Raw genomic sequence first — 26,239 nt, forward strand, 5'->3', positions numbered from 1 at the left:
TGGAAAATCAATCCTGGCTTTCAGAGCGTAGTAATCAGACCATGGCACCTTCATCGAAGGAGACATGATCACATCTATACCGATGCCCAAGATCAAATCCAGCGTGTGGCCTGCTTGATGTGTGGGGCCCGAAACAAACTGGGAGAGCCCTAGTGTCGTCATGGAAGACACCAGGTCCAGAGCCTGTGAGGAGGGAGTGGCATCAGCATGGATGTTGAAGTCCCCCAATACCAATAGGTTAGGGAACACCAAGGCCCAGCCGGCCACCGCCTCCAGCAGGCCTGACAGGGTGGCTGCTGGTGCACTAGGTGGCCGGTACACCAGCCAGACAGCCAAGCTCACCTCGGAGCCCCACACTAGGCCAACACATTCAATGCCGGGGATAGATGGCGATGGTAGAGCCCTGAAAGAACAATCTTCCCGGATTAATAATGCCACCCCTCCCCCCCCGCCCACAGTCCGCGACTGGTGGAGGACGGAGAAATCCAGGGGTGCCATCTCTCGTAAGGTCACACTCACACTTCGCGCACCCAGGTCTCCGTCACACAAGCCAGGTCAACCCCCTGCGAGGTGAAGAAATCTCGCAGGGTGGCGGTTTTGTTGCCTATGGACCTGGCATTGCACAACACCAGTGACGGAGGTGAGTAATCCTTGCTCACCCTACCTTCGTCCCTCGGGATGGGGTGCAGATTGGAAGGGGTATGAGCATATCCGTATCTCGATCCCCTTCGCCTATGACATCTGCCCCCACCGCCATACCTCCCTCGCCCCACTACAGTAGCAATCCCGAGCCTCAAACCAACCTCCATGTACAAAATAGAAAAACAAATCAAACCAAAAACAATTGTACCAAACAAAACAAATCCCCACCCCACTCAATATCCAACCCCAAACCAAAATAAAACGGAACAAAATAAAAATACATCAATAAAAACCATCGTTCATGGTGGTACAACAAAGTAAAAAGTAAAAACCCCTTTAAAACACTACAGGAGGGAGCGGCGTTCCTCAACACCCACAGTGCAGCAGCAGTGTCACAGTGCCTCAATGAGGCCTCCCAAAGCCGTGGTGGTGGTGAGTCAGTCTGGGCCCCACCCCCTGGGCCAGGTGGAATTAGCCTGAGGAGGGAGCGGCCTTCCCCAATTCACAGTGCGGCTGTATTATGGAGTTTGTGGATGACTGTCAACCCCACAACCTCTCTTCCCAGCTGGTTTTGGCCACTTTTATTTCCTTTGTTCCTCTCCCCTTCCACACTTGCTCTCCATTCTCTGCCTCATCAGATCAGTCTCTTGCCTTTTCCCACCTCCACTTCTATTTCAGCTGTGGCCTTTCCGTCTGAAGTCAGCCACCAATGTATATTTAAATATACATTTAAATATAAGCATAGAGATGAACTGTAGCTGGGTTAGAGGTAGCCCATCAAAATTTGGCTTTGCCTCCTCGCCCATTTTCTTGGCCTCTACATCCTGCAACTTGTCACTTCCCGCCCCCCCCCCTTTTACTGCCCTTGCCACCTGATAGGCCAAATTAAATATCTTATAGCCATTTTGAAATTTGCAAAATAGGCCAATTTAGCAATTGCTGTTCAGAATGCTTGGTCATGCAAAAATGGATATACTGGTTGATGATGTCACAACTGCCCTTTAACTCGGCTCCTAACGGTTTTAACAGTTCTCTCTCAGGCAAAATCTCACATGTTATCCATATATGTTATATCCACTCTACCATTGTTATCTTTCTGAAGGTAGCTCTCTTGCCCATGGCAGTGAAGCAGTTCAGCAGGGATAAGGCTGGAAAATAGATCCTCTCATTTTTGAACATCTGAAATTTTATGGTAGAAGATGAAATTAAAATAGCTTTGAAATTTGCTTACCTTTCTTTTTGACCGGTGGTTGGATTCCTTCTAAAAAGAGAGAGAGAAAAAACATAAAGTAAGGTTAGTTTGCAGTTTAGGTATATTTCAACAAACTGTTCTTCTGCATTCCAGGCATAAGCTGTTCATGTAAAAGTAAGTTATATTGGATCCACTTCTGTATGGATAGAGGATGAGGTTATGCATTAGTGGCTACCTTTTGTATCTGAGACACTATGCTGAGAAACACAAGCAGGACATGGCTATTGCTCTCACGTTCTCCACAGGCATTTGGTTGGCTACTGTGAGATCAGGATACTAGACAGGATGAGCCTTTGGTTTCACCTAGAGGGGATCTTCTTATGCAGAGTCAGGGTACTAATTGCCAGTGCTTTCTCTTTTACCATTAAGCATTACTTTAGTATTAGTATCTCTGAGATAGTGAGATAGGAACTGATACCTGGGTACAGAAAAATATACAATAATGTATTAGGAATTGGCCAGACAATAGAACAGGGATGGGAAACCTGTGTCCCTCCAGTTGTTGTTGAACTCCAACTCCCATCAGCCCCTGCCAGCATGGGCAGTGGTCAAGGATGGGAATTGTAGTCCAGCAACACTTGGGGGCAGGGCAGAGGTTCACCACCGCCCCTGCTGTAAATGAAGGCCCTATCCACCTATCTCAGCTCTACATTCCCATCTGAGGGTGGGGGGATGCAGAAATCAGAATGGCTCCCCTTGTGATCATAGCTCTCCTGTCTGAAGTTTTCATGAAGGCGGGAGCTGAGCCACCCTCGCTCTGCTACACTCTCACATGTCACTTGAACTTGAATTCTCATTGTTGGCTGATTCTTCCTACCTCATTCTCACTTCCTCTTAGCTCAATAGATTCAATATATTACATTACTCCTCTTCTGTGCCTTAAATAGTTGTGTAGGAGGGAGATCTTCAGGAAGCTGATATTTTCCTGTCATAGTACTTCAGGAGAAGTGACACTTGTTATGTTATACGATGTGTTATAGGGTTAGATCGAGACTCGCCTTCCATTCACAGAAGAAGGACTGAGATCCAGCAGAGGCTCCTGCTGTTCTTGAGGGTCTCCCAACCCCCCACAAGAGTTTCGTTTGTTTGTTTGTTTGTTTGTTTGTTTTGAGCATCCAGTGGGCTGTAGGGGAAAGAGGGGAATTAGTGAATATTCCTCCCTCCTTTTCTTCCAGTAGAGCATGGGTAGAGTTCTGGATCAAGCCCACAGTTTATTTCTTTGCTGGCATTCAGCTAAAAAAAATGTGGTATGTATATTCAAAATTCAAACATACAGCAAACTATACCTGATACTGCTTATTTTCCTTCTGTATAACAACAAGAGGAGCAGAAGGCATGTCCTCTGTTGATTCTGGCAACCATGTTTCCTTTCCATCCCTGCTCAGTATATTGTATTGTGTTCTTCAATCTTGGATCCCCCATATTTTACTGCAACTCATGTAATCCCCAGCCAGCTTAGCCAGTGGTCAGGGGTGGTAGGAGCTCCAGTCCAACTACATCTAGGAACCCAAGGTTGAAGAACACTGGTATATTGCACTGTCTCAAGGCCAGGTATAAGCTTTGCCAGGTATAAGCACAGGCACATTTTTGTGCTAATTTCTGTACCATTTAAATTGTCCCTCTTCAGCACTCAGTAAGGTGTCCTGTAATATCAGGGACCAAGGCTTTTGGTGCCAATAGGAGGCTGTTCAATCTGATAGAAAACGGATCAGGAACCATTAAGGGCAGACTTTCCCAAATCAAAATGTGGGTTTGTTTTCATTTCATTCTAGTCTCCCCTCTGTTCTGTTAAGATAACAAGTCCTGACGACTTGAGCAATGAGTTCCCAAGTATTTCTGCCATGCTCTTTTGCTTGTCAGTCTGTGTATTTGTTCAAGGGACTTAGGGAAACAATCTCTCATTTTTTCCTGCTTCTTTGGGGCTTATTGCCTATAACAGCTGGAAAATAGGCAGAATCCAATATGCTTTTTCCTAATACAGTGAAGGGGGTGGAGGGAATCTGCTCTTGAATTAATAAATGCCAGGCTGCTAAAGATATGGGAACTCTGCCAGAAAAAACAAACAAACAAACAGAGCAGTCTAATTCAGGTGTTGTTATTGCAGGTTAGCATTGCATAGGATGCTCTGAAAATGAACTCTAGTTGCAAACCCTTTGGAGCTTAGTAGCTTGTGTGCATGTATTGTCTCCATTAAGCAGTATCCCTTTGACACTCACATTCAGCAGTCCAGCTTGATACTCCGTGTGTACAGCACAGGAACAAACTATCCTACATGCCATGTGAATGATTTTAATCTACAGAGAGGATGCTCAATTAGTAGAAAGATGTATGTAATTAGCAATAAGCACTGGCAGCATACAGCTGCATTGTTCCTGCCTAATACCCATCTAATCAAACAAAGCATGTGACCTTTTATAAAGATGTGCAAAACCAACCTTTTATTTTCAAGGAAGGCGCCACTTCACCTAAACCAAGAGAGAAAAGAATAACCAGATGAATAGCAGCATAATCATATATTAGCAATATATATATATAACTCCATCTGGGTTATCTTCATATTTAAATGCATTCAAGCATTATGAGTTGGACAATGAAAATAGAAAGACAGAGATTTTTATTCTGATGCTTCTATTTTCATATGTAGATCAGGGAGTTTGTAGCTTTTTTGGGCTCACACATAATGAGAGGCTTAATGGGAGTTTGAACATTATACCCATGTGGGTCAAGATACATGTGGGTCACATACACTGGAACTGCCTCCCACAATTTCCTATTCCAATTGCACTCTTTGTGCTCCCCCAAAGGTACCACTCCCCCAACTCAGGTGGGGTGAAGTTGGATGAAGGGACTGCAAAATTCCCCATATTTTTGGATCCCAAAGAGAACATTGATGCCTTGATAACCTGAAATGTGAAACTGTAAGAACTAGTCATCGTGTATTGAGTCATCACATATTTCTTCCTAAATTTAGAATTACCGAAATCCAAACAGACCATATCCTTTTTAGAATGTAGAACAAAACTAAAAATAAAACAAAAATGTATTCCATGCTAACTCTTAAAAGGTATAGGATCTCTTTCAGATTCAGGGCTTGATAAAGTTAATCTCCCAATCCAGATTTTCTAGGAGGAGTTCATAATGTGAAGTTCTTAAAGTCATAAAAGTAGCCCTGAAGTTATTGTTCTTAGCTATCTTGGTTTTGATAAATTATGACAGGCTTTCTATAATGTTCACGTTTCCCTTTGCAAGTGTGTTTGCATTATTGCATTACCTTTGTGTTTATTTCATGATTTATACATAGTATGCTTTTCCCCAGAAGCAGTTTCTGAGATTAGACCAGAGCCTCAAAAGCCTATTGTTGATGCATTCAAAACTAAAAAATTAAAAATTCTATTTCAAGTTTGTCAAGGATTATATTGAGGAACTGCAGAAGTACACAACAGAATAGGGTCTAGTGTCAGCAAGACCTGCTGGTTAGTATTCACAAGTAATTCTTATTTAAGAGCTCTGTACTGGGAAAAACTGGGTACTACTTCAAGCTGATGAATCTTATTTGGAGGAACTCATTTTTTAATTCCAGCTGGGTTTTAATTGTATTTCTTTTGAAGAGTGCTTTCTGAAGCTACAAAGGAATACAGTCATACCTCGAGTTGAATGTGCTTCGGGTTGAGCGCGTTTGAGTTGCGCTCCACAGCAACCTGGAAGTAACGGAGTGCATTACTTCCGGGTTTTGCCACTCACGCATGTGCAGACGGTCAAAATGGCGTTATGTGCATGCGCAGAAGCGGTGAAACGCGACCCGCGCAGTCGTGTCTTACATTCGGATCCCATTTGCATCTCAAGGTACCACTGTAATGACTAGAATCACAGAATTGGAAGGGCCCATGAGGGTCATTTAGTCCAACCCCATGCAATGCAGGAATCTTTTGCCCAATGTGGTGCTCGAACCCGTGACCCTGAGATTAAGAATCTTATGTTCTACTGGCTGAATAATAGGCATTACATACGTCACCTGTGACCCAAGTACCTATCCACTACAAAACTGATTATGTTTTGATGTTCCATTAACAGAGTGTCACAGTAGACTGAAGTCAGGGGTAATGCATTTTAATTACAATCCTAAAGCAATAGAAACACATGCCTACAGAGGCTTTTGATTATTTGCCCAAGTTGCTGGCTATGCTTACCTGCATTGCAGGAGTTTTTAAAGTGAAATTAACAAAAGGTTTTAAAAAGTGCTAGTTCTGTGCTAAGGAGTTCCATTAGAGTTGCACAGGAGACAACAGATATCAGCTTTTTACTTCTTCTATTTAAGTAGCCCCTGTCACATTGCAACAAAATAATCAAAAGCCTCTTTGGGCTTGCAGAGTTAGTTGTGCAGTTTCCCTGGATTCCGGCCAGTGTTTTTATTGCCTAGACCACAGGTAGCACATTAGAACTCAACCGCTATTGTCAGTTCCAGCCACAATGCCAACTACTGCTCAGTATCAAATACAAAGTTGGTCTTTGAATTCTAATGTATCCAGTGCCCATTCATTGCTCAAAGGGTATACAAAATTAAGTAGAGAGCCTTGGGAATAGTTGCTACTGCTCCTTGAAGTTAATTCTTTGGCTGTATGCTTGCATTGTACTTTTCCAGTTTTTGTATAATCTAGCACAACTAGAGTTTTAAGTAAAAATAACAGCAACATTGTAATTCTGGCCTCCTTTCCATAAATGGAGCATTAAATACCATACAAGAGCTATTCAAATGAGAGGCCAGCTGTCAGGCTATAGTGGTCACTTGGTGAATTCTTGCCTCTTAGCTATCTATTTTGCTTGACCCTACTGGACAGCAGGATAAGAGTGCAGCTGTACAAAACCAATCACTTGAAAGCATCAGAATACCTCTTTCACTCTCATCTTCATCTTCAAATATGAGGTCGGTCAATAATGAAAGAAATCCATACACCCAGTCTGTTGTTTCTTCCACTGCACCATGTACGAGTCTCAGTGGATCAGTGGTGAGCTTGTTTACAGATTGCCCTGAATGCAAAATATAAAGAAGAGAAGTTTGGGAAATAAAACACATTGATTTGACTGACTGATTTATTTTTATTGGATTTGATATGATATGTTAATTAGATGTTCTTATTGGGAAATTAATAAACACTTTTTTAAAAAAACAAATGACTGACTGATTGATAGCCTTTTGATTAAAAAAAGTTGAATTCTCTAAAAAGTTGACTTTGATGAAGCAATCCTAAATGTGTGGGTGCCTTTTCTTTTGCAGACAACAGATGTGATCCACAAAAATGTGAGCATATTTAAGGGCACCAATAATTTGCCCCTGGCCAGATATGCTAAATACACAGGCAGGTTGTTGCCTACCTGATACCACAGACCCTGTTTTGGATCAGGAAGAGTATCTTTAAAAAGTGAAGTGCCCTAACAAATAATCTGGTTACCATATGACGGCTTTACTAACTCAGCTCAGTTCCTATAACCTCAGGGTAGCTAAGATCAGAAGGCACGTTAGTATAAACCCAATTGGCTTGTTGCTGAATTAGTGATTCTGCCATTGCAACTCAACTTCTAACAGATATTCTTCTTCAGTCTTCCAGGAAACAAACTTTCTTGCTTCCCATTCCACAGATGAATACAACTCGAACCAATTTGCTGTTTATTAAAATGCCACATGGATTCTATTTGCACATCTTCAGAGAACCAAAACTTTGGCCTAGAGGAAGCCTGTCTATGTATCTGGCATAGACTGAAATAAACCATTGTTATGCTTCCATTATTTGTACAATACTGTATAAAACATATGGAATGAAAAATAAAATATAATGAAAAACAAAATCTGATTAAGAGACTTGTAAGTCAGCTGTGATACAACCGTGCCAAGGGAGGAGCCTGCGGAAGGCAGAACTGTGGTAAACAAAAGGGGAATAGCGCTAGGAATGGTATATGAGATATACGCATGTACATACATACATACATATACAATCCTGGGTGTCCAGGTTGGTAGGTCAGCAATAAAACAATAAATCACCCAAGGCCAGTGAAGTTAACTCTTTATTCAAGGGAACAAATCACAGCTCAGGCCTAATAGTCTCAGCAACTCTTGCCAGGAGGTCTTGCCCCAATGAATCAGTTGCAATGACTGAAGGTCCACACCTTCCCTCCACTCTTTAAGGCTCCTCTCCTGGTTCCTTCCCCAGCAGCCTTAGGCTTTGCCTTCTTGCCTCTTGTTCCTCTTCCCTCTTCATTTCTCTGTGTGTGCCGGGATACCAGAAGGGAGGAGAGCTGGGTGCAACAGGATGAAAAGACTTCTTCCACAGCCTGCCTGCACTCAGCTTCTGAGTCTGCACTGCTCTCTGCCACCACCTCTTCCTGCTCATTAAACCCTGTTGCCTCTTCTGCTCCTGACACCTCTTCCTCCCAGTCTGCTCGCTCTTCTCCCTCTGACCACTCACAGTCGTCCCACCACAAATCCCCTGGCTCTTCAAGGAGCCTTGGGCTGCCCTGAAAATCAATCAAGCCCACTGAGTGCTCAAAAACCTTTGAGGGAAGTTCAGAGTGTTTGAAAGGAGCATTCATATCACCCAATTGATGCATTTACTCACCCAAAGTGGTGGTAGTGGGATTCACTGACAGGAAGAGAAGTGATGGGGTGAAGGGTTGGGGTAGCAGGTGGGAAATGATTTTAAAGGTGAAGTCTGTAAGGCTTCTCCTCTTTCAAGCAAATTATAAAGGCAAAGTCATTTACAGATGGGGATCACAGGGATTGTAGTTCAGCTCAATGATGCCCCAACAACAGAAGACATGGCCAGAATCACTTATCAGAAGGAGGAGAGGGGTGTATCTGCATCACTTGCTATCTCATCCTGTTTCAACATGGTTATTCTTCCCATCACCTTGTCCTTGGGAGAGGTACACAAGGTAGCAGATGGTGCAGGGCTTGGAGTGAAAGCAGAACTGAAGTGGGGAGGCAGCTCAATGTTGGTTGTGTGCCTGCCAGCATACAAGAATTCAAGCAGGAGTGTTGACTTTTCAAACCCACCTCTAGTTTTTAGCCTTACCAATCATTATTATTATTATTATTATTATTATTATTCTGCTCAAGCAAGGTAACCAAGTGCAATAGAAAATAGTGCTTCAGCAACTGCAGCTCTTCTTACATTTGTAACACCATGGACGTACTCTGGGGAGGCACCTGCCAAAATGCCCCCATATGCAAACTATTGTTGCAATATGTTGCACTTGGGGTTTCCTTCAAAAACAGCTCAGAATTTCTAGTTGGTTCAAAATTGGGCTACTGGAGCTGACTGATGAATAACATTCAACTAGTACTTTTCCACCTACACCAGACTCATTTCAAAGTGTTTATGCTGTTCTTTAAACCCCTAAACAGCTTTGTCCACAGTACCTCAAATACTGTCACCTTCCTGGACTCTTAGGTCATCTGCAGAGGCCCCTCTCAGGCTGTCCTCGCCATTTAAGGTCCTGTTTGGTGGCAGTGGCACCTTGTTTCTAGAATGTCTTCCCTAGACAGGTTCCCCTTGCACCTACTTTATGATCCTCCACAGCACAGGTCTTGCTGCTGCCGTTTTTACACATTTTAGTTTTGTGTTGTTTTATTTTTGCTTTAATAGTTATGGTTTAATTGCTCTTCTTGTTCACCACCCAAAGGATGTTAGATATTGGGCAGTATGGAAATATTCTTATTAAATAGTCTTAATACTAGTAGAAATAAGTAATAAATTAAAGACACAAGAGTCTGGTCTTATTTCCAGCAGAGGAGCAATATTAAACTCTGCAATTATGCACATACCGTTATCATTTTCTTTTTCACAATTGTGATACCTAAGTATTCAGAAAACCACATACAAATATGTTTTCTTGTTAACTGTATACCTAATGTTCACAACAAATACTAGTACCACCACTTCAGCACCTTAAGCTCCTTATGAATTAAAATATATACCACATAATTTGTGAGTTATTCGAAGAAAACCATAAAAGGTTCTCAAAAAGAGGTAGAAAATGAAGGTTAAAATAAAATGCTGAAAGAAGAAGTAGATAGATAGATGATAGATAGATATAGATAGATTGATGGTAGATGATAGATAGATAGATAGATAGATGATAGAAATAATGACATATAAGTACTCTAATAAAATATGGCATAATGAATTTAATAATGTTTTAAGAACAGTGTTTGATATGGGTGCACAGTAATAAATTGGCTTCTTGCTGCCCAACAAATGGCTGATGGAATGGGAGGAGAGCCAGTCCCCACCCCTTCTAAGATAGGTATCTGATGTTGCAAACCTGACACACTAATTCCAAATCCAGTGTCAGGCTTCATTTGCAAATGATCTCAATAGCTATGATTCAACTCCAGAAACCATGTGCATAGCACACCTTTGTGTATATGGTACTTTATCCAACAAGAAAACACACACACAAAAGCCTGCCCAGTTCTACACATACATCACCTTTGATAGAATGCACAGATCGTCAACACACTATGTCAGGTGTGGGGAACCTTCCCCCCCCCCCGCTGTTGCTGAACTACAACTCCCATCAGCCCCAGCAAGCATGACCAGTGGCCCTATGTTGTTTTCAAGGGCATTAAAATGACTTTTCTTTTTTAAAAAAATAAGAAGATGGCATTTATAAACCCTATCTATTAATTATATTTATACCACCCTTTCCCCCAATGAACTGAGAGCAGCTTACGTGTAATTCCCAGGTGTCTTCGGTTCAGCATTTGAACTGGATTTTTTCAACCATTCTCAGAGCTCAGTTACAGTGTACTTAAGCTGAAGTATTTAATGTGATTTAATGCCAATTCGCAAATGTACACATAATATTTGTTTTCTCTCCACGACGACTTCCCACTGAGTGTGCAAATTGACTCCATTTACAAGCATTGTGTTTGAAGTGCTATGAAAGTTTGCTTTGTGCTGCTTGACTTGCTATGGTTCATTCATGCATGCAAGCCCCTATTTAATTTTACAGTTATCAAATATAAATAAATGGATGTGTGACCCAGTCCTAATAGCTCCATTCTCTTCAATCCGACTACATTGGCTTAATATTTAAGTCTTAAATCTCCCTCCCGTTCTTCCTTAACTGCTTTGTGGATCGGCACTTGAGTCGGATTTACTCCTTTTACCTCAGAGCATTTAGTTCCCAACAATGTATACTGCAGGTTTATTATGGAGTGTCTATATAATTCCTGTAATTTGGAAAAACAAAAACAAAAACCCTTCGCAGCAATTGTGCAACTCAATACGATCAAAGAGCATGACAGATATGTTTGAAATGTGGAAAAAAAATAAAATGGGTTCCTTGCCTCTAGGGATCTCAGCTTTCCCCACATCTTTGTCAATATCAAGTTGATGTATTCCTATGAGAACAAAATACACATGAAGTAAGAGTAAGAAGAGGAAAAGTTAAACCTGCCTTCCCAACCCCCTCCCCTGTTGGCTTCCCACTACCCAGTCCTTCTACTGCCTTCCCAACCCCAATCCCCCAAGGATTACTGTGCAGTGGGGATTAGGGGCTCACTTATGGGCATCCAGGAACACTGCAAAGCAAAGTGTCTGCCTGGAGCCATCTACCATCTTTATATCCCAAGGATACCTATGGGGCCCAAAGGCATTCTGGGAAATGAATATGATAGGGGATAGGGACCAGTGCTTCACTTTGAAATGATCCCAGCTACCCAGAGGGAGGGGAAAAAACCTAAAAATCAAAAGGAGTTTTGCTGGGCAGCAAGGATGGTATCTGTAGGTGCTGTGGCAGCAACAGCTGCTGCACTGGGAATCCCAGGGTAAGGCTACATACATTTTATATATGCCGTTTTATCTATGCCCTAAATTTTCCTGGGGAATGCTACACTTCCAATCTACAGAAATTCCAGGTCAATTTTGAAGATACACTGAAGAAATGGGGAATTCAGAAACAGGGCCTGTTACACGTAGGAAAGCAGAGTCGTATTTCACTTCAGTTGCAAGGTAATTGGAGCTGTTACATGTTATAAGTGAAGACCAATGGAAACATCTTCCACAATATTTGCACATTTCACCAGAAGACCACCTCTGGATTTGGGCCAGGGAAATGCTTCCAAATTTTCCTATGGAATGAAATATTACATGATATACGGCTGTACAAATTCCTTAACAGCTTGGGACCAGTTGACTTACAAGATTGCCTTGGGCACTTTGTGTCTACTTGATAGCTTCAGTCTGTGGAACTGGCACTACTACAGGTGCCCCATGATACTCTGTGCACAGTTTAAAGAAATTATTATTTTAGTGTGGCAGCAGCTACACTTTGGATCTCTATGCCTACTGACATCAGACTTTTGCTGTACTCTTTCTAGTACATGCTTAAAACATTTTTGCTGAGGCAAGTCTCTCCAGAGACATAGATGTTGATGAATTTTAATCTCTTTTACTGTTAATTTTAATAGCTTTTAAATTTTAAAAATTGATCTAAATGATTAATGTCAATTTAAACTGTTTTAATTGACCATTTTATAGTTCTTCTAAACCGCTTAGAAGTTTTGTTACAATTAAGCTGCATATAAACTTTGTTATATACAATAAAATAAAATATGATAAAATAAGGTAAGATGACATGTTATATAGCTGGATCTGCAAATACAGGTCTATGCAGGGCTTTGTGGATAAAAGTTTATTTGCCTGATTCTCAAGGCTGGCTAGTTCTGCATTCCACATATTAGCTACATGAGATCCAGCCACCTTGGAAAATAGGCAAAGAACCAAGGAAGAGAATCATTCCACCTGAAGTTCCAGCACCTTCAAGATTCTTAATTGTCAAAATAGCTGGATGGTCCAGCATATAAGCAAGTTTTATCTGTCCCTTTGCTACCTCCAATTATCAGTACTAGATTGGGGCTGAAACAAACACAAATAGACAAATTCACTTTCAAAATGCATTTGAAAGTTCACAATGCCTGCAGAATCAACAAAGAGTCGCTTTAAAAACAAACCCCCTCTAAAGCAGGAATATGCAGCTGTCCTATAATGGGATTGAACCTGCAACTTTGGCATTATCAGCACTACACTCTAACTAACTAAGCTATCCATGTCTGGTCATAGTCAGAATTAGATCTGCCAGAAGTTCCATTTCTTTCTTTCTTTCTGAATTTAAATCAGACTTCTTAATTTTTTTAAAAAAATAAGTAGATACCACCCCCCATCCCCAATTAATTGCCAGTAAGTCAAGTCAAATGCAAGTTTGACATAGTATTTGAGCCATATCAGGCAAAATTCAAAATTTTGCCTTTAGAGAGCTTGTGCTGCCCATTTGCTGCAAGAAAATTGGGAATTTGCTTCGATTTTCTTTGATAAACACATTCAATATGGGCAAAGGTTTTCTTTATCTTCTAGAAATTGCTGTGAGGATTAAGCAGTGCTGAATCTCATGAAACCCCAGATGGATTTGAAAACTAGTTCTCATGCTTATTATATCCAAATTGGATTAATCTGTTTCTTTGTCTGTGGTGTTCCATCACTGTTGCTGCAAGGACTGCGGTTTGGTCCAAAACGTGACAGCAAAAATGATTGTATATTCCCAAAGGAAACAGCCACACAAAATACACTTCTCTAACTCTGAATTATTTGTCTCACTTTTTCTTCCCAAGTAGCACAATCTTAAGCAGGTTTACCTGGAATTAAACTCCATTGCATTTAGTGGGCCTAGTCCACAGGTAGCCCAAATGATAACCGCCAGACACTGTGGACTACAACTCCCATTATCCCTGACCATTGGCTATGTTAGCCGGGACTGATGGGAGCTGTAGTCCAAAACATCTTGAGGGCAACACACTGGCTTTTCCTGCCCTAGTTGGTGTGCTTAGGATTGCTGCTCGAATTATTTTAAAATAAAATCTTACATGTTTTTAGTTACTGAACTGGTAAGAGGTAGAGCCACACACTGGGGCTTCATAGTTTGAAGTACAACACACACGTTGCTCAAAATCCATAAGAGGATCTCAACATGAGCATTTCATATTGCTATTTTGCATTTTGTCACAAAGCAATTTTGTTTTAGATTCTACCACATCACCACTCGATGCAAGTCTAGTCAGTTTTGTTCCATTCAAGAATGCACCGCATATGTGTCAAACAGTTTGCCTGAATTCTCCATTTATATCATATTAATACAAAGCTTTTTTAAAAGCCACCTTCTGCCACCTACCAATATACTTTTCTCTGTTTCTCTTTCTAGTCCTGGAAACAAAAGACAAAAGCCCCTAAAATCTGATTTATAATGAGAAATTAGAGAAATGTGCAGGCTTGATTTAGCCCACCCCAGCTCACAGATGTTCCCAAACTTTTGGATGAAGGGATCTGTACAATCCTGGCCTGACAGTGGCTGGAGAAGCTGCCAACCTGACTGAACTAGAGCTAGAAGAAAGTCCTTTTTCTGGCTATGGGGAATCTGATGCAAGCTCCATATCCAGCCATACCTGAAGTCACATGGCCATGGCAGGATGTGGGGGGACGGGACGGGACAGGTGTCTTACACAATGGATATCATTCAGTTGGGTGAAGCTTACAAAACAATCCTCATGAGAGGCTAAAGACAACCTGAATGGCAGAGCCATCATTGCATCTGAAGAACTGCTAAGTTGTGAAGGTAAATTTGAGGGCCCTGTGAGGGATTTGTGGGGGTTTTGATCCCATGAATGCAAAGCCTCTGGTACTCCAGTCTATCTGGCTGAGGGGAGGTCTATCTCTCCACAAACGGGAGCATTGCTGGCAGCAGCTTCTTATCTACTATGGCAGACTTGGCAGAACCTCCTCTCCTCCTTCCATCTTGTTCTTCGGCCATGACTTTTGACTTGGGTGTCATTTGTTTAGCTGTTTGAAGAAAGGTCATCCCTTGATGAGTATGCAAATTTCAAAACAAATCTAGAAATTCACAATAGTTCAGCACAGCCCTAATGAGTGCTCATATGGAAGCATGTAAATGACTAACAGATTGGTCTGTGCAAATTTTTTGCTTAATTTTCTAATTTTAATGAGAGCACAGTGGATTAAACCTTGGTCTTCAGTTCATTTCTGTGATTGTTAAATAATTAGAAGAGTCATATTTTAACTGGCTTTGGATGGATTGCAAAGATTTGTTTAATAATTGATTTTTTTTTCAATTATATGTGAAGATATCAGTATATTGAGTGCAATTAAAATAACTGTACAAATGAGGGTACTTTATGCAGACATATTTATTTATTAGATACAATCTAATTCCCTAATAATGGCAAGCTATTGTATGTGTGAATCCTTTTAGACTAATTTCTGTCAGACATGAAAGATATTTAAAGCATTTCAATAGAGTGAGTACTCAGAAGCATTTTAGTAGAGCTCGCCTGCCTGCCTGAAATGAATATACAGTGTTTCACCTAATTAATATTTTGAAAGACTTACATCATTAATGGTATTTAAAAGAAGACCAGTGTATCTTATATGAACCTATTAAATTGAGTAGACCATTAGAGCTATCCCATATCTTGCTTATTGAATTCCATTTAAGTACATGAAGAACACAAACCTTCTACATTTGAAAAACCCCTGAGAAAATCAAAGGGTTTGATCAGATTAACATTTAAGGGAATAATCTGCTGACATCATCTCACAAAGAAAAATAATTCAACAGGTGTGTGTGTGTGTGTGTGTGTGTGTGTACATACACACATACACAAATTCTTTGAAACAACCTATGAGAAACATATATAGCATAATGTTTTCTGCTCTAGACTGTTTATAACTTATTTCTTATCTCTCTGTCTTGCCTGACACTGTAGTACCCCATCACTGGGAATGCAGAAGCTAACATCTACAGTATTGTACAATAAACTGATGGGAATATTCTAGGGGAAAGCTTGTACCTCCCACTTTCCCCAGGACACCATGTTAACCACTAATCATCTACATTTGCAGACCTAAAATAACATTCGTGATGTCAATATAATGGCAACCTCTGGATATAAATACCAGCTAACTGTACTGAATCTTTTAAAATTAGACAATATACTATTTTCAATTGTTCACTCCCACACTTAGCTTGGAAATAGCAGTCATTTAGTGGCTCTCAGAAGGACCTTACAAACTGTATCTACTTTGAAAGTGATTACCTTACATTTTGTAAGATATACGAGTCTCACCTGCCAGGGTTTTGTAATCTACTAAGTCGAACATGACAATGGCCACAGCTGACCAGGTAACAATGAGTGCAGCGACAAGTAGCCATGCTGCTGGTGAGCTGAACGTGGTGGCAAATTCTTCTGAAACTTTCTTGGACACTTTCACATGTGGCATGGGGACTGTTCCATTCTTGTTGTCTATCACTGTAGTGGTGGACACAGGTCCTAAGAAACAGGTAAAAGAGATTATATAAATGCACAAGTCTTGACGGTTGCACCTCCCAGCATTAAGGAAACATTTATACATTTGTAGAATTTAAGGCACAATAAAAAAAATGAGATTTTGCTCTCAGAGCTCAACAATAACAAAGCTGTGGATGGAATCAAGAGAAGAAAATTCAAATTGCATATATCTATAGCAGAGCTTGTTTGAAGGACTGGATCACCATGGCTTAGTCCTGGAAACTGCCTTCAGTTCCAGAACAGGTAGAAGGCTTTTGAGCATGAACACATGTTCTCTGTCTTGCCACAAATTAACAACATCTGCTCTAGTCTCTACATTTAGGAATATTGGGGCTAAGGTTCAAATTAAACCAAAATAAATTTTATTGTACAAGCCAAAGGCCATGACAAAACCCTACACACACTGTCAGGAAAAGAAATAACGGTATATAAAAAATAGAGCCACTGCCTGAAGTCTAGGGTTCATAAGCTGTAGGGCATGATTGCCTGGCACCTTTCAAGTCCTGGCATTTCTCCAGATTCTACTATAGTTTAAGAAATTAAGCACTGATCAGAAGCAGTAAGTATTTAACTTACAAATGGGCAATCTAACAGCATGCTATTATGTAAGTAAGTGCAAAGATAACTGAATTCTTATAACACGCTGACACAGCTGCTGTGTTCCATCACATTACTTCCACAGAAAATAAATTTAACATGGGGAAGATGTCTTAATTGCCCCTTGACCCTTGTATTTAACTAAAACCCTCAACAGACTTTGATACCCCCAGTGGCGTAGCGTGGGGGTGCAGGGGGGGGGCGGCCGCACCGGGCGCAACATCTGGGGGTTAGGGTTAGGGGGCGCAAATCCATGGGTTAGGGGGCGCAAATTACTTGCCTTGCCCCGGGTGCTGACAACCCACGCTACGCCACTGGATACCCCCCCCAAAAAGTCATAAAATGTTCATGATGCAAATGAAATAATACCAAATGAAGGCTACACATCAACTTTATTTTTGACTTTTTAAAAATTGGACCCTGCCTTTTCTCTAAGGAGCTCAGTGTATTGTGGACTGCATTACACACTTGTATCTTCACAACAGCTCATTGAAGTAAGGTTTGTATGAAAGAGAAAGATCGGCTCAATGTCACCCAGCAACCATCATGGCAGAAATTTCTACTCAAGTCTCCCTGGTCCAAGTCCAATGCTTTATTTGTCTCATCACACTACTTCTCTAAACATATACAAATCTAAAGTTATACATTTAAATGAACCTCCAGACTCTTGGAATAATAATTTTAAAAATCACAACACGTCTATCTAACTGGTAACCACCTAACTTCTTCCAAAATATGAGAGCTAGCTAAACTGAAGCTCAAGGCTAGATTTCAGCAAAATATAGTAAGGTAATGCCATATGCCAATTTCAAAAAAGCCATCGCCACCTGTCAGCTGGCTAAGTGATAGCTACATCTTTATGACATACTAGTATTTAGCATACTTCCATTTTAGCAGTTAAGAACACTATATTCTGCACACAGTTCAAGAGTGCGGTAGTCTCTGGTTTCATTATATAATATTCCATGGTGCTAAAATTAAAATACTTAAAAGCAACAAGCAGAAGGGTACTTTCACATGTTTTTCTCTACTCTAACTACCCCAACCCCACCTTTTTGCTTTTTGTAACGGGAGTGGTGATGCCTATATACATCCACACGGTCTGCATCAGTTCTCCATTCAGTTGGCAATGCCAGCAGTCCATTGTGAGCCTCTGTGTAGCTCTGATTGGCTAAATGTTGTCGCTGTTGCCAGGATAATGACCAGTTTGAAGACCAGTAAGGCACCAAAGCTGCATCCAATCAGATCCGGCTATGTGACTTGATGGCAAAGCTTCTTAAATAGGCATTGTCCTCACTCTGAATGATTTCTTTTGCCCTCTGTGAGCCACAGCTGCGCCATATATTTAAGGCACTCTTATACCACTTTAGATGATGCCTTCCCCTAAAGGATCCTGGGAGCTGTAGTTTGTTAAGGATGCAGAGGTGTTTTAGGACACCCCCTCACAGAGCTACAATTCTCAGAGCAGTTTAACAATCTTCTTCACCAAGAACTCTGGGATTCTTTGGAAGAAGCCATGTCTATTAATAAAGTGGTATATAAGTGCTTTAAATGTATGGCTGATTGGTTACACAATGATGTCAGCGTTACCCGGATAGAGACTTTTGCGGTCTCTCTAAAAATGTTTTGGATTCTTCCAAAGCTTTTATTCCTGGCTTTAAAAGATGCCAAGGAAGATTAACTATCTTCATATTGATAAAGAAGTAATCAACCCAACAACAATTGTTTTCAAAGCTACAGAAAGCCCAAGAATTCACACTTTCCTAGTGATCCATTTTAGGAATGCCCTAGTGATTGTATGTTTTTACATGCGGATTAATGCACTACCATTTAATAGTCTGCAAAAATATAGTACTAAAACAAATTCCGCATTCAAAAGATTGTAAGGTTGGGTACAGAGGGAAAATGACGAAGATGGTGTCCCATTAGAATTCAAGTGCTATTTTCACAGATTGCCTATTACCCTCAGAGCTAAAATCTTGGAAGCACTTGACTTTCTTATATTAGAAGGTGAGATGCTTATGGAATGCTTCACTATCAAATCCCTCCACAATTTTACAGGATAAAATGTGAATTTACTTTTCTAGAAATGTTTGCTATGAGTACAGTACTGTTAGAATCCATGGCTCTTCTGGGCTGAATTTTTGAAGTGGCTAGCAGGTTGGGAGTGAAGGAAAAGGTAGTGGTGCTGCAGTTGTAGAAACCTATTTTCACATCTAAGGAAGTATCTTGACCTCTTTGTGTAAATAAAAGAATTTAGCATGCATCCTAGGGTTAAGAAGCCCTAGCAAGGCTCAAGTCCTCATGAAAATAATTTGATTCTCTGTTCAGCTCAGTATTTCAACATGCCTGCTATACTAGGGGGCGGGGAGAGTACAACTTGGTACATATTGGGACAGTAGCAGTGTGTGCTTCCAATAGGTGCTGTAAGGTGGAGTCTATGGGAAAGGTAGGCAAGGTTTCTTTGGATACCAAAGGGATCATTACAATGCCCTCTATTGGCAGCAGATGCCTGCTGGTCTTGCACCAAGCCTAGGCATTCAGTTTTGACTGACAGGTATCCAGGAGGATCAAGACACCTTGAAGGCCCACAGTCATGGATTGGAAGTCAATCTTCACAATTGGAGCTATTGTCCTTACAATCATTTATGAAGATCACAGACTCCCTCAGTCTCACCACAGAAGATTCTAATGGTTTTCAGAGCTGACAAAAGCTATTCTAATTGGCCTCCTTGTCAGCTCTGCAGTTCTAACCCATTTTGCTTTTGTACACAATTTCCCTTGTTCTTTGTCCTCTTTTCATCTCACATTCCTTTCAAACATCCCAATGCTGATCAAGTGATTTGTTTTACACTCAAGATTTCTAACTTGTGATGTCGTGTAAGCCGAACAAGATTGGCATGCTACATAGCTTTTGCCACTTACATGAAATGTGGTCTTATTTATGAATGATGCATTTGGTTCATGAATACTGTCTCATATACTTAGATACAATCCATATGCATATTTCTTTTTCTTTTCCATTTTAAATACATCTCTTATTCCATGTCCCTAAGCATAATTTTGCTTCAGTCAAATTGCACCAGGAAGGAAACTCTGCTGAGTAACAAACAGTTATTAAGATCTACTACACAATGCAAAATTACAAATCAGTAACATTACGCATTCAAAAGTTGAATGTTGGTGATTACGAGAGGTGAGTGTGCATAACACATTCTTCTTCTGCTGCTGCTACAATGGCTGCTACTATATAACAGTTATATAGGTCCATTGATGCCGGTATATAGCATTACCTAAACGAAATAACTAACGGTTTGAAAAATCTACAGGAGCCACATCTTATATTAAACATTAGGAAGCTAAGCAGGAAAATCTAGTGTTTTTCTGAAATTCTCCTGATCTGATTCGCAGCACCACCAAATTTTGGAGTTTCAAGCCCATAGAAAATAAAGGTACAGAAAGGGGCAAATCATTTCATTCCTAAGTAAACTCACCTGACTCCCCATATTTCTCCCATGGAATATCCATATGGTGTGCAGCTTTTCCAGCTTCACTTCAAGACACAAGAGGTTGAAGAGCAAAGGTGCTTGCTAGGCGGAGAGGTGAATCAAGTCTGAATTACATTGCTTGCATGATTGTTCTTCAAACATAAAAAAGGGAGTACTGGGGATAATTCAATTCTTTCCTCCTGTGCCTCAGTCTCAACAAAAAGCTCCCTTCATCGAAACTGTTATTTGGTATGGTAGGATACTCCTGTTGCCCTCATAACAAACAGCATCTTTAGATGAGTATTTTTTTATATATATATAAAAAGATGTAACCTTGTGCACAGGGCTACAAATGATTTCTACAACACACATCCTTGTTTATTGGTACCAACTGTTGTGAAGTCATCACACTAAAAGCTATTATTAGTTACTAAAAACAGCGTTGGATTAATTGTTCTGCCGGTAGCACAGTGCTAGACTTCAGCTGAATTATGAAAGGTGTTATGTATTTATCTGGAGCTCGCAGTGTACTGGCTTGCTCATCACTGCAAGTTTCCCCTTGTGGTCTTCAAATGCAGGGTGTGCTCTGGGGGTTGATTTTCAGAATAAATACAGATGACCATTTACCAAGATGGTAACTTGCTAATGCTGAGGAAGTTATACCATTCACCAGGACGATAACTTGCTGTCATAAGGATATAATCACTGGGAAAATATATATCATTTTGTCAGGTGGGGAAGTAAATCTCATCCATCTGGAGACAGAGTGGAGTTCTCACAAGGACTCCACTCTGTTCCCAGGGAACAAAAGGGAAAACTCAGCTCACCTTCCATCACATCTTCCATACATCCTCCCTGTAGTCAGGCTTGCACCTATCTATCATTGGGGCTAGCGGTTTTGTTTTGTTTTTACCTTGCTACAGATTATAATCGGTTGCTATTATTTTGGGCCAGGGAAGAATTTTTCCTTCAGGTAAATCTGCCAACCTGGGCTTTTTGCCTACCTCATAGCAACTGTCACAACTTTAGTGGGTAGGGCATTGGGTGAAGCCTTAGTCATGGTTGAAGGGGAGGTTGTAAACCTCTGCCTGCATCTCCAAGGGAATGAGGTATTCTATTAAAGGGATCCTGGAATAAGTTCTCCTCTCCAAATGCCCAGACAGGGACTAGGGTCATAACATCCCTTCAAAAGGCAAACCACATGGGGTAGTACCTATTTAATGTATGTCTTGGATTTCCTCGCCACTGGTTCAACCTCTGGGAGAACCATCCAGCAGGTGGGCTGGTTGATACGGGTTATATACCCAACGCCTAAGCCCAAACGCCTTACATCTGTAATCAATAAAATTGTGGCCTAATTTGAACCAAAGGATTGTTGTCATGAGCAGTCATTCAGTTACATTGCACAGAGCAGGTCGGCAGGCTCACATCTTCTGGGCATGCAAAAGTTACCCCCCTTCCTTTTCCATTGATGGAAGTTTCTGCTGGATCAAAAAGTTTTCAATCAGCAGAGAACCAAAGTTTCAGGTCTGAGAATTTAAATTTCATGTTCCTGAATGTGCATTGCCCACTGTACAACAAAACATTAGTGTAATCCTGTGCTGCATGAGGGTCTTTGCAAATAAGGGGGTGAGCCATAAGCTCCAAGTGCCCATAATTAAAAGGACCTGAGGAAATGTGGTTGGGAAAACCTTTTGGCAACGATTGCCCATTAGAATAAAGTAGACAATACTAGGTTGTGTGTTGTATATGGCAGCTTCACATGGTCATACTAATGCCTGCAGAGGACAGTGGTGTAGCGTGGGTTGTCAGCACCCGGGGCAAGGCAAGTAATTTGCACCCCCTAATCCGTGGTAGCCAGGTAGGGGCAGAGAGCTGCGAGTACGAGTGCCCCCCCCGATGTTGCGCCCGGTGCGGCCGGCCCCCCCTGCACCCCCCACGCTACGCCACTGGCAGAGGAATATGTATTATGCTTCCAAGATGAGGGGCAATTCAGAATATGGTTTTATCTACTGCCGGATTAAATAGAAAATTGCACTTAACAATTGAATGTACAAGTTGTCATGTAAAATTATACACAAAACCATCTTTCCTACATAAAGGCCTAATAGGGCTTTGCATGGGAAAATCCTACACAGAAGAAATTTGAGAACTGAGCTTTTAAAGGCAGGGGACTACAGACAACACTCTTTAGAAACAGTTTCTGATCTGCTTATTGCCTCTGTCTTCTTTATTTTTAAAAGGCATTTGCATGAAAACAAGATCTCTCTTTCTAAAGAGTTCATCAGCTCCTGCTGCTTACATCCACCTGGAGTCATAATCCTGCCTTTGTGATATCATAATCATTTTCACATCAATATATTGTGAGGATTATGGTTACTTTAACTGAGAATGAAGCAGTGGGGACATCTGGTTTTTGTTTTTGTTTAAAAGCAGTATACTATTTTAATGCAAATATGTTTAATAAAAGGCCAAAAATGTAAACTGTGTGAATGTACTTTTCTTTTCTCCTAAACAGAATATTTTTCAATGGCTCCATAGTGCATTCATATCCTTACAAAATAAAAAGCATCAAAAACCAGAGATTTCCAAAACTTGATAGCTATGTCCGCATTATAGCGGGGGCAGGCAGAAAACTGATGAGGCTCTAATGGTAGATCTCAGTATAATGCACAGTAGATCGTCAAGGATTTCTGACTCCCAAATATGTAACAATAGCAACTACAAAACAATGTTTGTTTGCTGTATTCCTAATTAGTCTGAAGATGAAGAAAGGCAGTAGTGGGGAGACCAATAATGGGTTTTTGTGATAAAATGACTGTGTGCTGATTCTGGTACCAAAAAGAATTTCTGCATGTGTTCAGAGGCATTCTCTGTCTTAATGCTAACTGCACATCCACCCAACACCCCCAACCACTATTTTACACCTGGTTCTGGTTAGTGGACATCAGCATTGTAATAAAAAGCAAAGTAGTTTTCAAAAGCTTAAAATCTGCTCATCCCTGATCTGAAGAATATAGGAAATATCTAATTGATGTCCTGTTTCCTAGCATGAAATAGAAGCATCCCATATCTAAATATATTTATTTATAGCCAGCAAAATTCTTGCTAGTGCAAGGGGACTTTCTCTCCACTCCTCCCCACACGTGCCCCATAATCAGCTTCAGGTGGTCAAGGGGACCCCCAGAACACTGAGTATAGAGAGAGCAAAAGTGTAATAAGATAATTTTCAGAGAGGAGAAACACTTGCACTGATGGAATGATCTCCTTAGTGCTATGTTGCACACAATCCTTAGTATGGCCTAAGCTTTCATGGACTCGAGCCAACTTTGCCAGATACATGGGCTTGAGTCCATAAAAGGTTATGCCTTAATAAATGTGCTAGACTTTAAGGTGCCACAACACCTTTAGATCATTTTTGCTGCAAGAGACTTAACACAAAACACCTCTCTGGAAAATTATTTTAAAGCATTTTAGCCAATACCTCCACCAGGAGCTTAAGGCCACATATATGGTACTTCTTCCCCCTGTCTAAAAAAACTTTAAATCCCATGAGGTTGATAAGGCTAAGAAAAAATAACTGGCATTAACTCTCTAATCTATAAGAGCACAGTCACATATTTCTAAACCTCATCTATAACTTCCAGATGGCAAGCATACCACGGGAAAAAGTGATCTGGAAGACTTTTTTTCCTTAAAACGATTGGAGTAGTAATTTCATGGCGCATTCAAAGGAGAATTTTAAAAAGCACGCTCAGTTTATTGTGAATGTATATGAAGATGAATACTGTACCTATGAAGACATTTGGACCCCTCTTTTTATGCAACCGTAGGATTTTATGTAAGGGCTTTTTATGCGCTCCAGCTTTATTCAATCACTACAACTAGGGAAAGGGGATTAGCATCAAAAAGTCTTCAGACGCTATTGTTGATCCTGTCAAAACACTCTCGCACAATTGTGAGTGTATTGTATAGTCCCACACAATCATTTCTGCTTTAAATGACTGTGAAGAGAGCAAAGTCCTAAAACCTAGGTTTCAAATACTTAAAAGAACATAATAGCAGGTTTTAGCGGGATACTATGTACACAGTCTATGTCATCTGTAGCTACATCACCTTTGGCAGGTAATCTCTGCAAAGACCACAAGATCAGCAGGATTAACAGTAGCTGGTCCAAGTATTCTTAATAGCACCTTTTCTCTTCAGCAGCATGAACTACTGTGTAGGTTTAAGAGAGCAAAGCATTTTTGAACTTTTGGATGGATAGAAAGCAGGGCTATACAGGGGGAAGAGAGAGAAAGAAATTCTAGAAGCCTGTGGTAAAATGAAAAGAGGCTCATGAATCCAGAAACAGCAGTGTTAAATGGCAGTGGCCACATTATTCAAACTTCCAACAGACCCAGCCAGCAGGGCCAATGGTAAGGGTTAACAGAAGTTACAGTCCAGTCAAAGTGGAGGGCAGAAGATTCCCCATCTCCAGTTTAGATGCCAGTATATAGTTGATTATGAAATGAAAAAGGAGAGTCAGCATTCTAGTTAGACTACATGGATGAATCTGTCAGTTTTGGTTTCTCCACATTTCCTATTTTTTCAGTTCTTCACATCTCTGAAGAAATTTGTGGTTTGCTTTTATTTATTAAGTTTTTTAGTACTCGTGAAAATTTGTCAGCATTTTTGTGATAATTTCTCTTAATATATATATTTTTGTATGCAGTTTTTACCAACATACATATTTGTAAGCAACTTTTCCTAACAGAATGCATTTTTGTATGTTACGTTCACTAAAATATGCACTTCTACACATGCTTTCACCCACATATAAACAGTTTCTTGTTGGAGGACTGTATTGCAAAATTCAGCAAAGTGCAGATTCTGAGCAATAACTGTTTTCTTTCACGCATTGGTTAAGAAGTAAGCAGGTCCTCATTAAAAAGCAAATGAAATTGAATTCCTCCCCCCAACATCCACTCTGTTCTTCAGGGATGAAACAGAACTGATTCATTCTTGAATCCACCAAAGCAATTTTGCCTACTCAGTTATAGTGGACAAGATGAAAGTTTCCAAAACTTTGCCTTTTTGAACTTAAAATAACCTGCTGTTATCCTAGCTAAGTTGAAAATACTCTTCCAAAGTTTCCTTATTACTAGCACAAAACTTTCATAATAATAACTTCACCAGCCTGATAATATTATTCAGATCTTAATCAGTCTGTTTGATATTTATAATAAGAATCAAAAATCTACTTATTTATTCAACGTACACCTCTGCATTTCACAGCCTACTGGATTGTGGTCATTCATCATGTCACCTTTCTTTATTCATTTCCTTTCCTGCTATATAAATAGTGCTGGACTTTGACATTAATTAGATAAGCAATAATCATAAAAAATGTGTACTTCCAGTTTTATTGAAACTGGGTTTCACAATACTGTTTTAGCCTCTCACAACTGACTGTTGCATTACAGATTTTACAGTTTACTTCTTTCTTTTCTTTCTTATTTCTTCAAAAGTAAAATAATTATGGGCTAAATCCAACCCAGATAATTTTGTAGCAAAATGAAGAGCTTTATATGTGTGGTATAAAATAAATTAACAGTAATATGGGCTATCATATCCACAAAGCAAAATAATCAGAGATTCAGTTCACAAGAGTACTCCTGTTTTGCCATAAAATTAACGAGCCATAGTCCTGAAATTACAATGAGCTTCTAAATATATGGAAAACCATCCACTATCTGCATATTCTCCAGAAATGTCACCTGAATCCAATGCAAATTAAAGTATAAAATAATGAAACATTGATTCTCTGGCCATTTGAGCTAAAGCACTTAAATAGACTCACTTAGC

The 26,239-nt window shown here is 40.3% G+C and overlaps 1 protein-coding gene and 1 long non-coding RNA gene across 3 annotated transcripts in view; one reads left to right on the forward strand and one right to left on the reverse strand.

Moving 5' to 3' along the window:
• Positions 1 to 26,239, reverse strand: part of TRDN (triadin) — a 169,204-nt gene that overhangs the window by 132,439 nt on the left and 10,526 nt on the right. The window contains exons 2-6 of the mRNA XM_083497781.1: positions 16,086 to 16,289; positions 11,241 to 11,294; positions 6,782 to 6,919; positions 4,330 to 4,359; positions 1,874 to 1,903 (exon numbers count right to left, since the gene is read on the reverse strand). Of these exons, the coding sequence (XP_083353907.1) occupies positions 1,874 to 1,903; positions 4,330 to 4,359; positions 6,782 to 6,919; positions 11,241 to 11,294; positions 16,086 to 16,289 (456 nt within the window). The remainder of the gene's footprint in view (positions 1 to 1,873; positions 1,904 to 4,329; positions 4,360 to 6,781; positions 6,920 to 11,240; positions 11,295 to 16,085; positions 16,290 to 26,239) is intronic.
• On the forward strand, positions 1,819 to 7,624 carry LOC310704477. 2 transcript variants are annotated; one of them, XR_014524803.1, is made up of 3 exons: positions 1,819 to 1,931; positions 5,295 to 5,367; positions 7,490 to 7,624. It is a non-coding gene; the product is annotated as an uncharacterized lncRNA (long non-coding RNA). The 2 variants fall into 2 exon arrangements; XR_014524804.1 differs by having other exon boundaries at positions 1,822 to 1,936.

This window comes from Podarcis liolepis (genome assembly GCF_965112155.1).
Source record: "Podarcis liolepis genome assembly, chromosome: 3".
In the NCBI taxonomy this organism is placed as follows: Eukaryota; Metazoa; Chordata; class Lepidosauria; order Squamata; family Lacertidae; genus Podarcis; species Podarcis liolepis.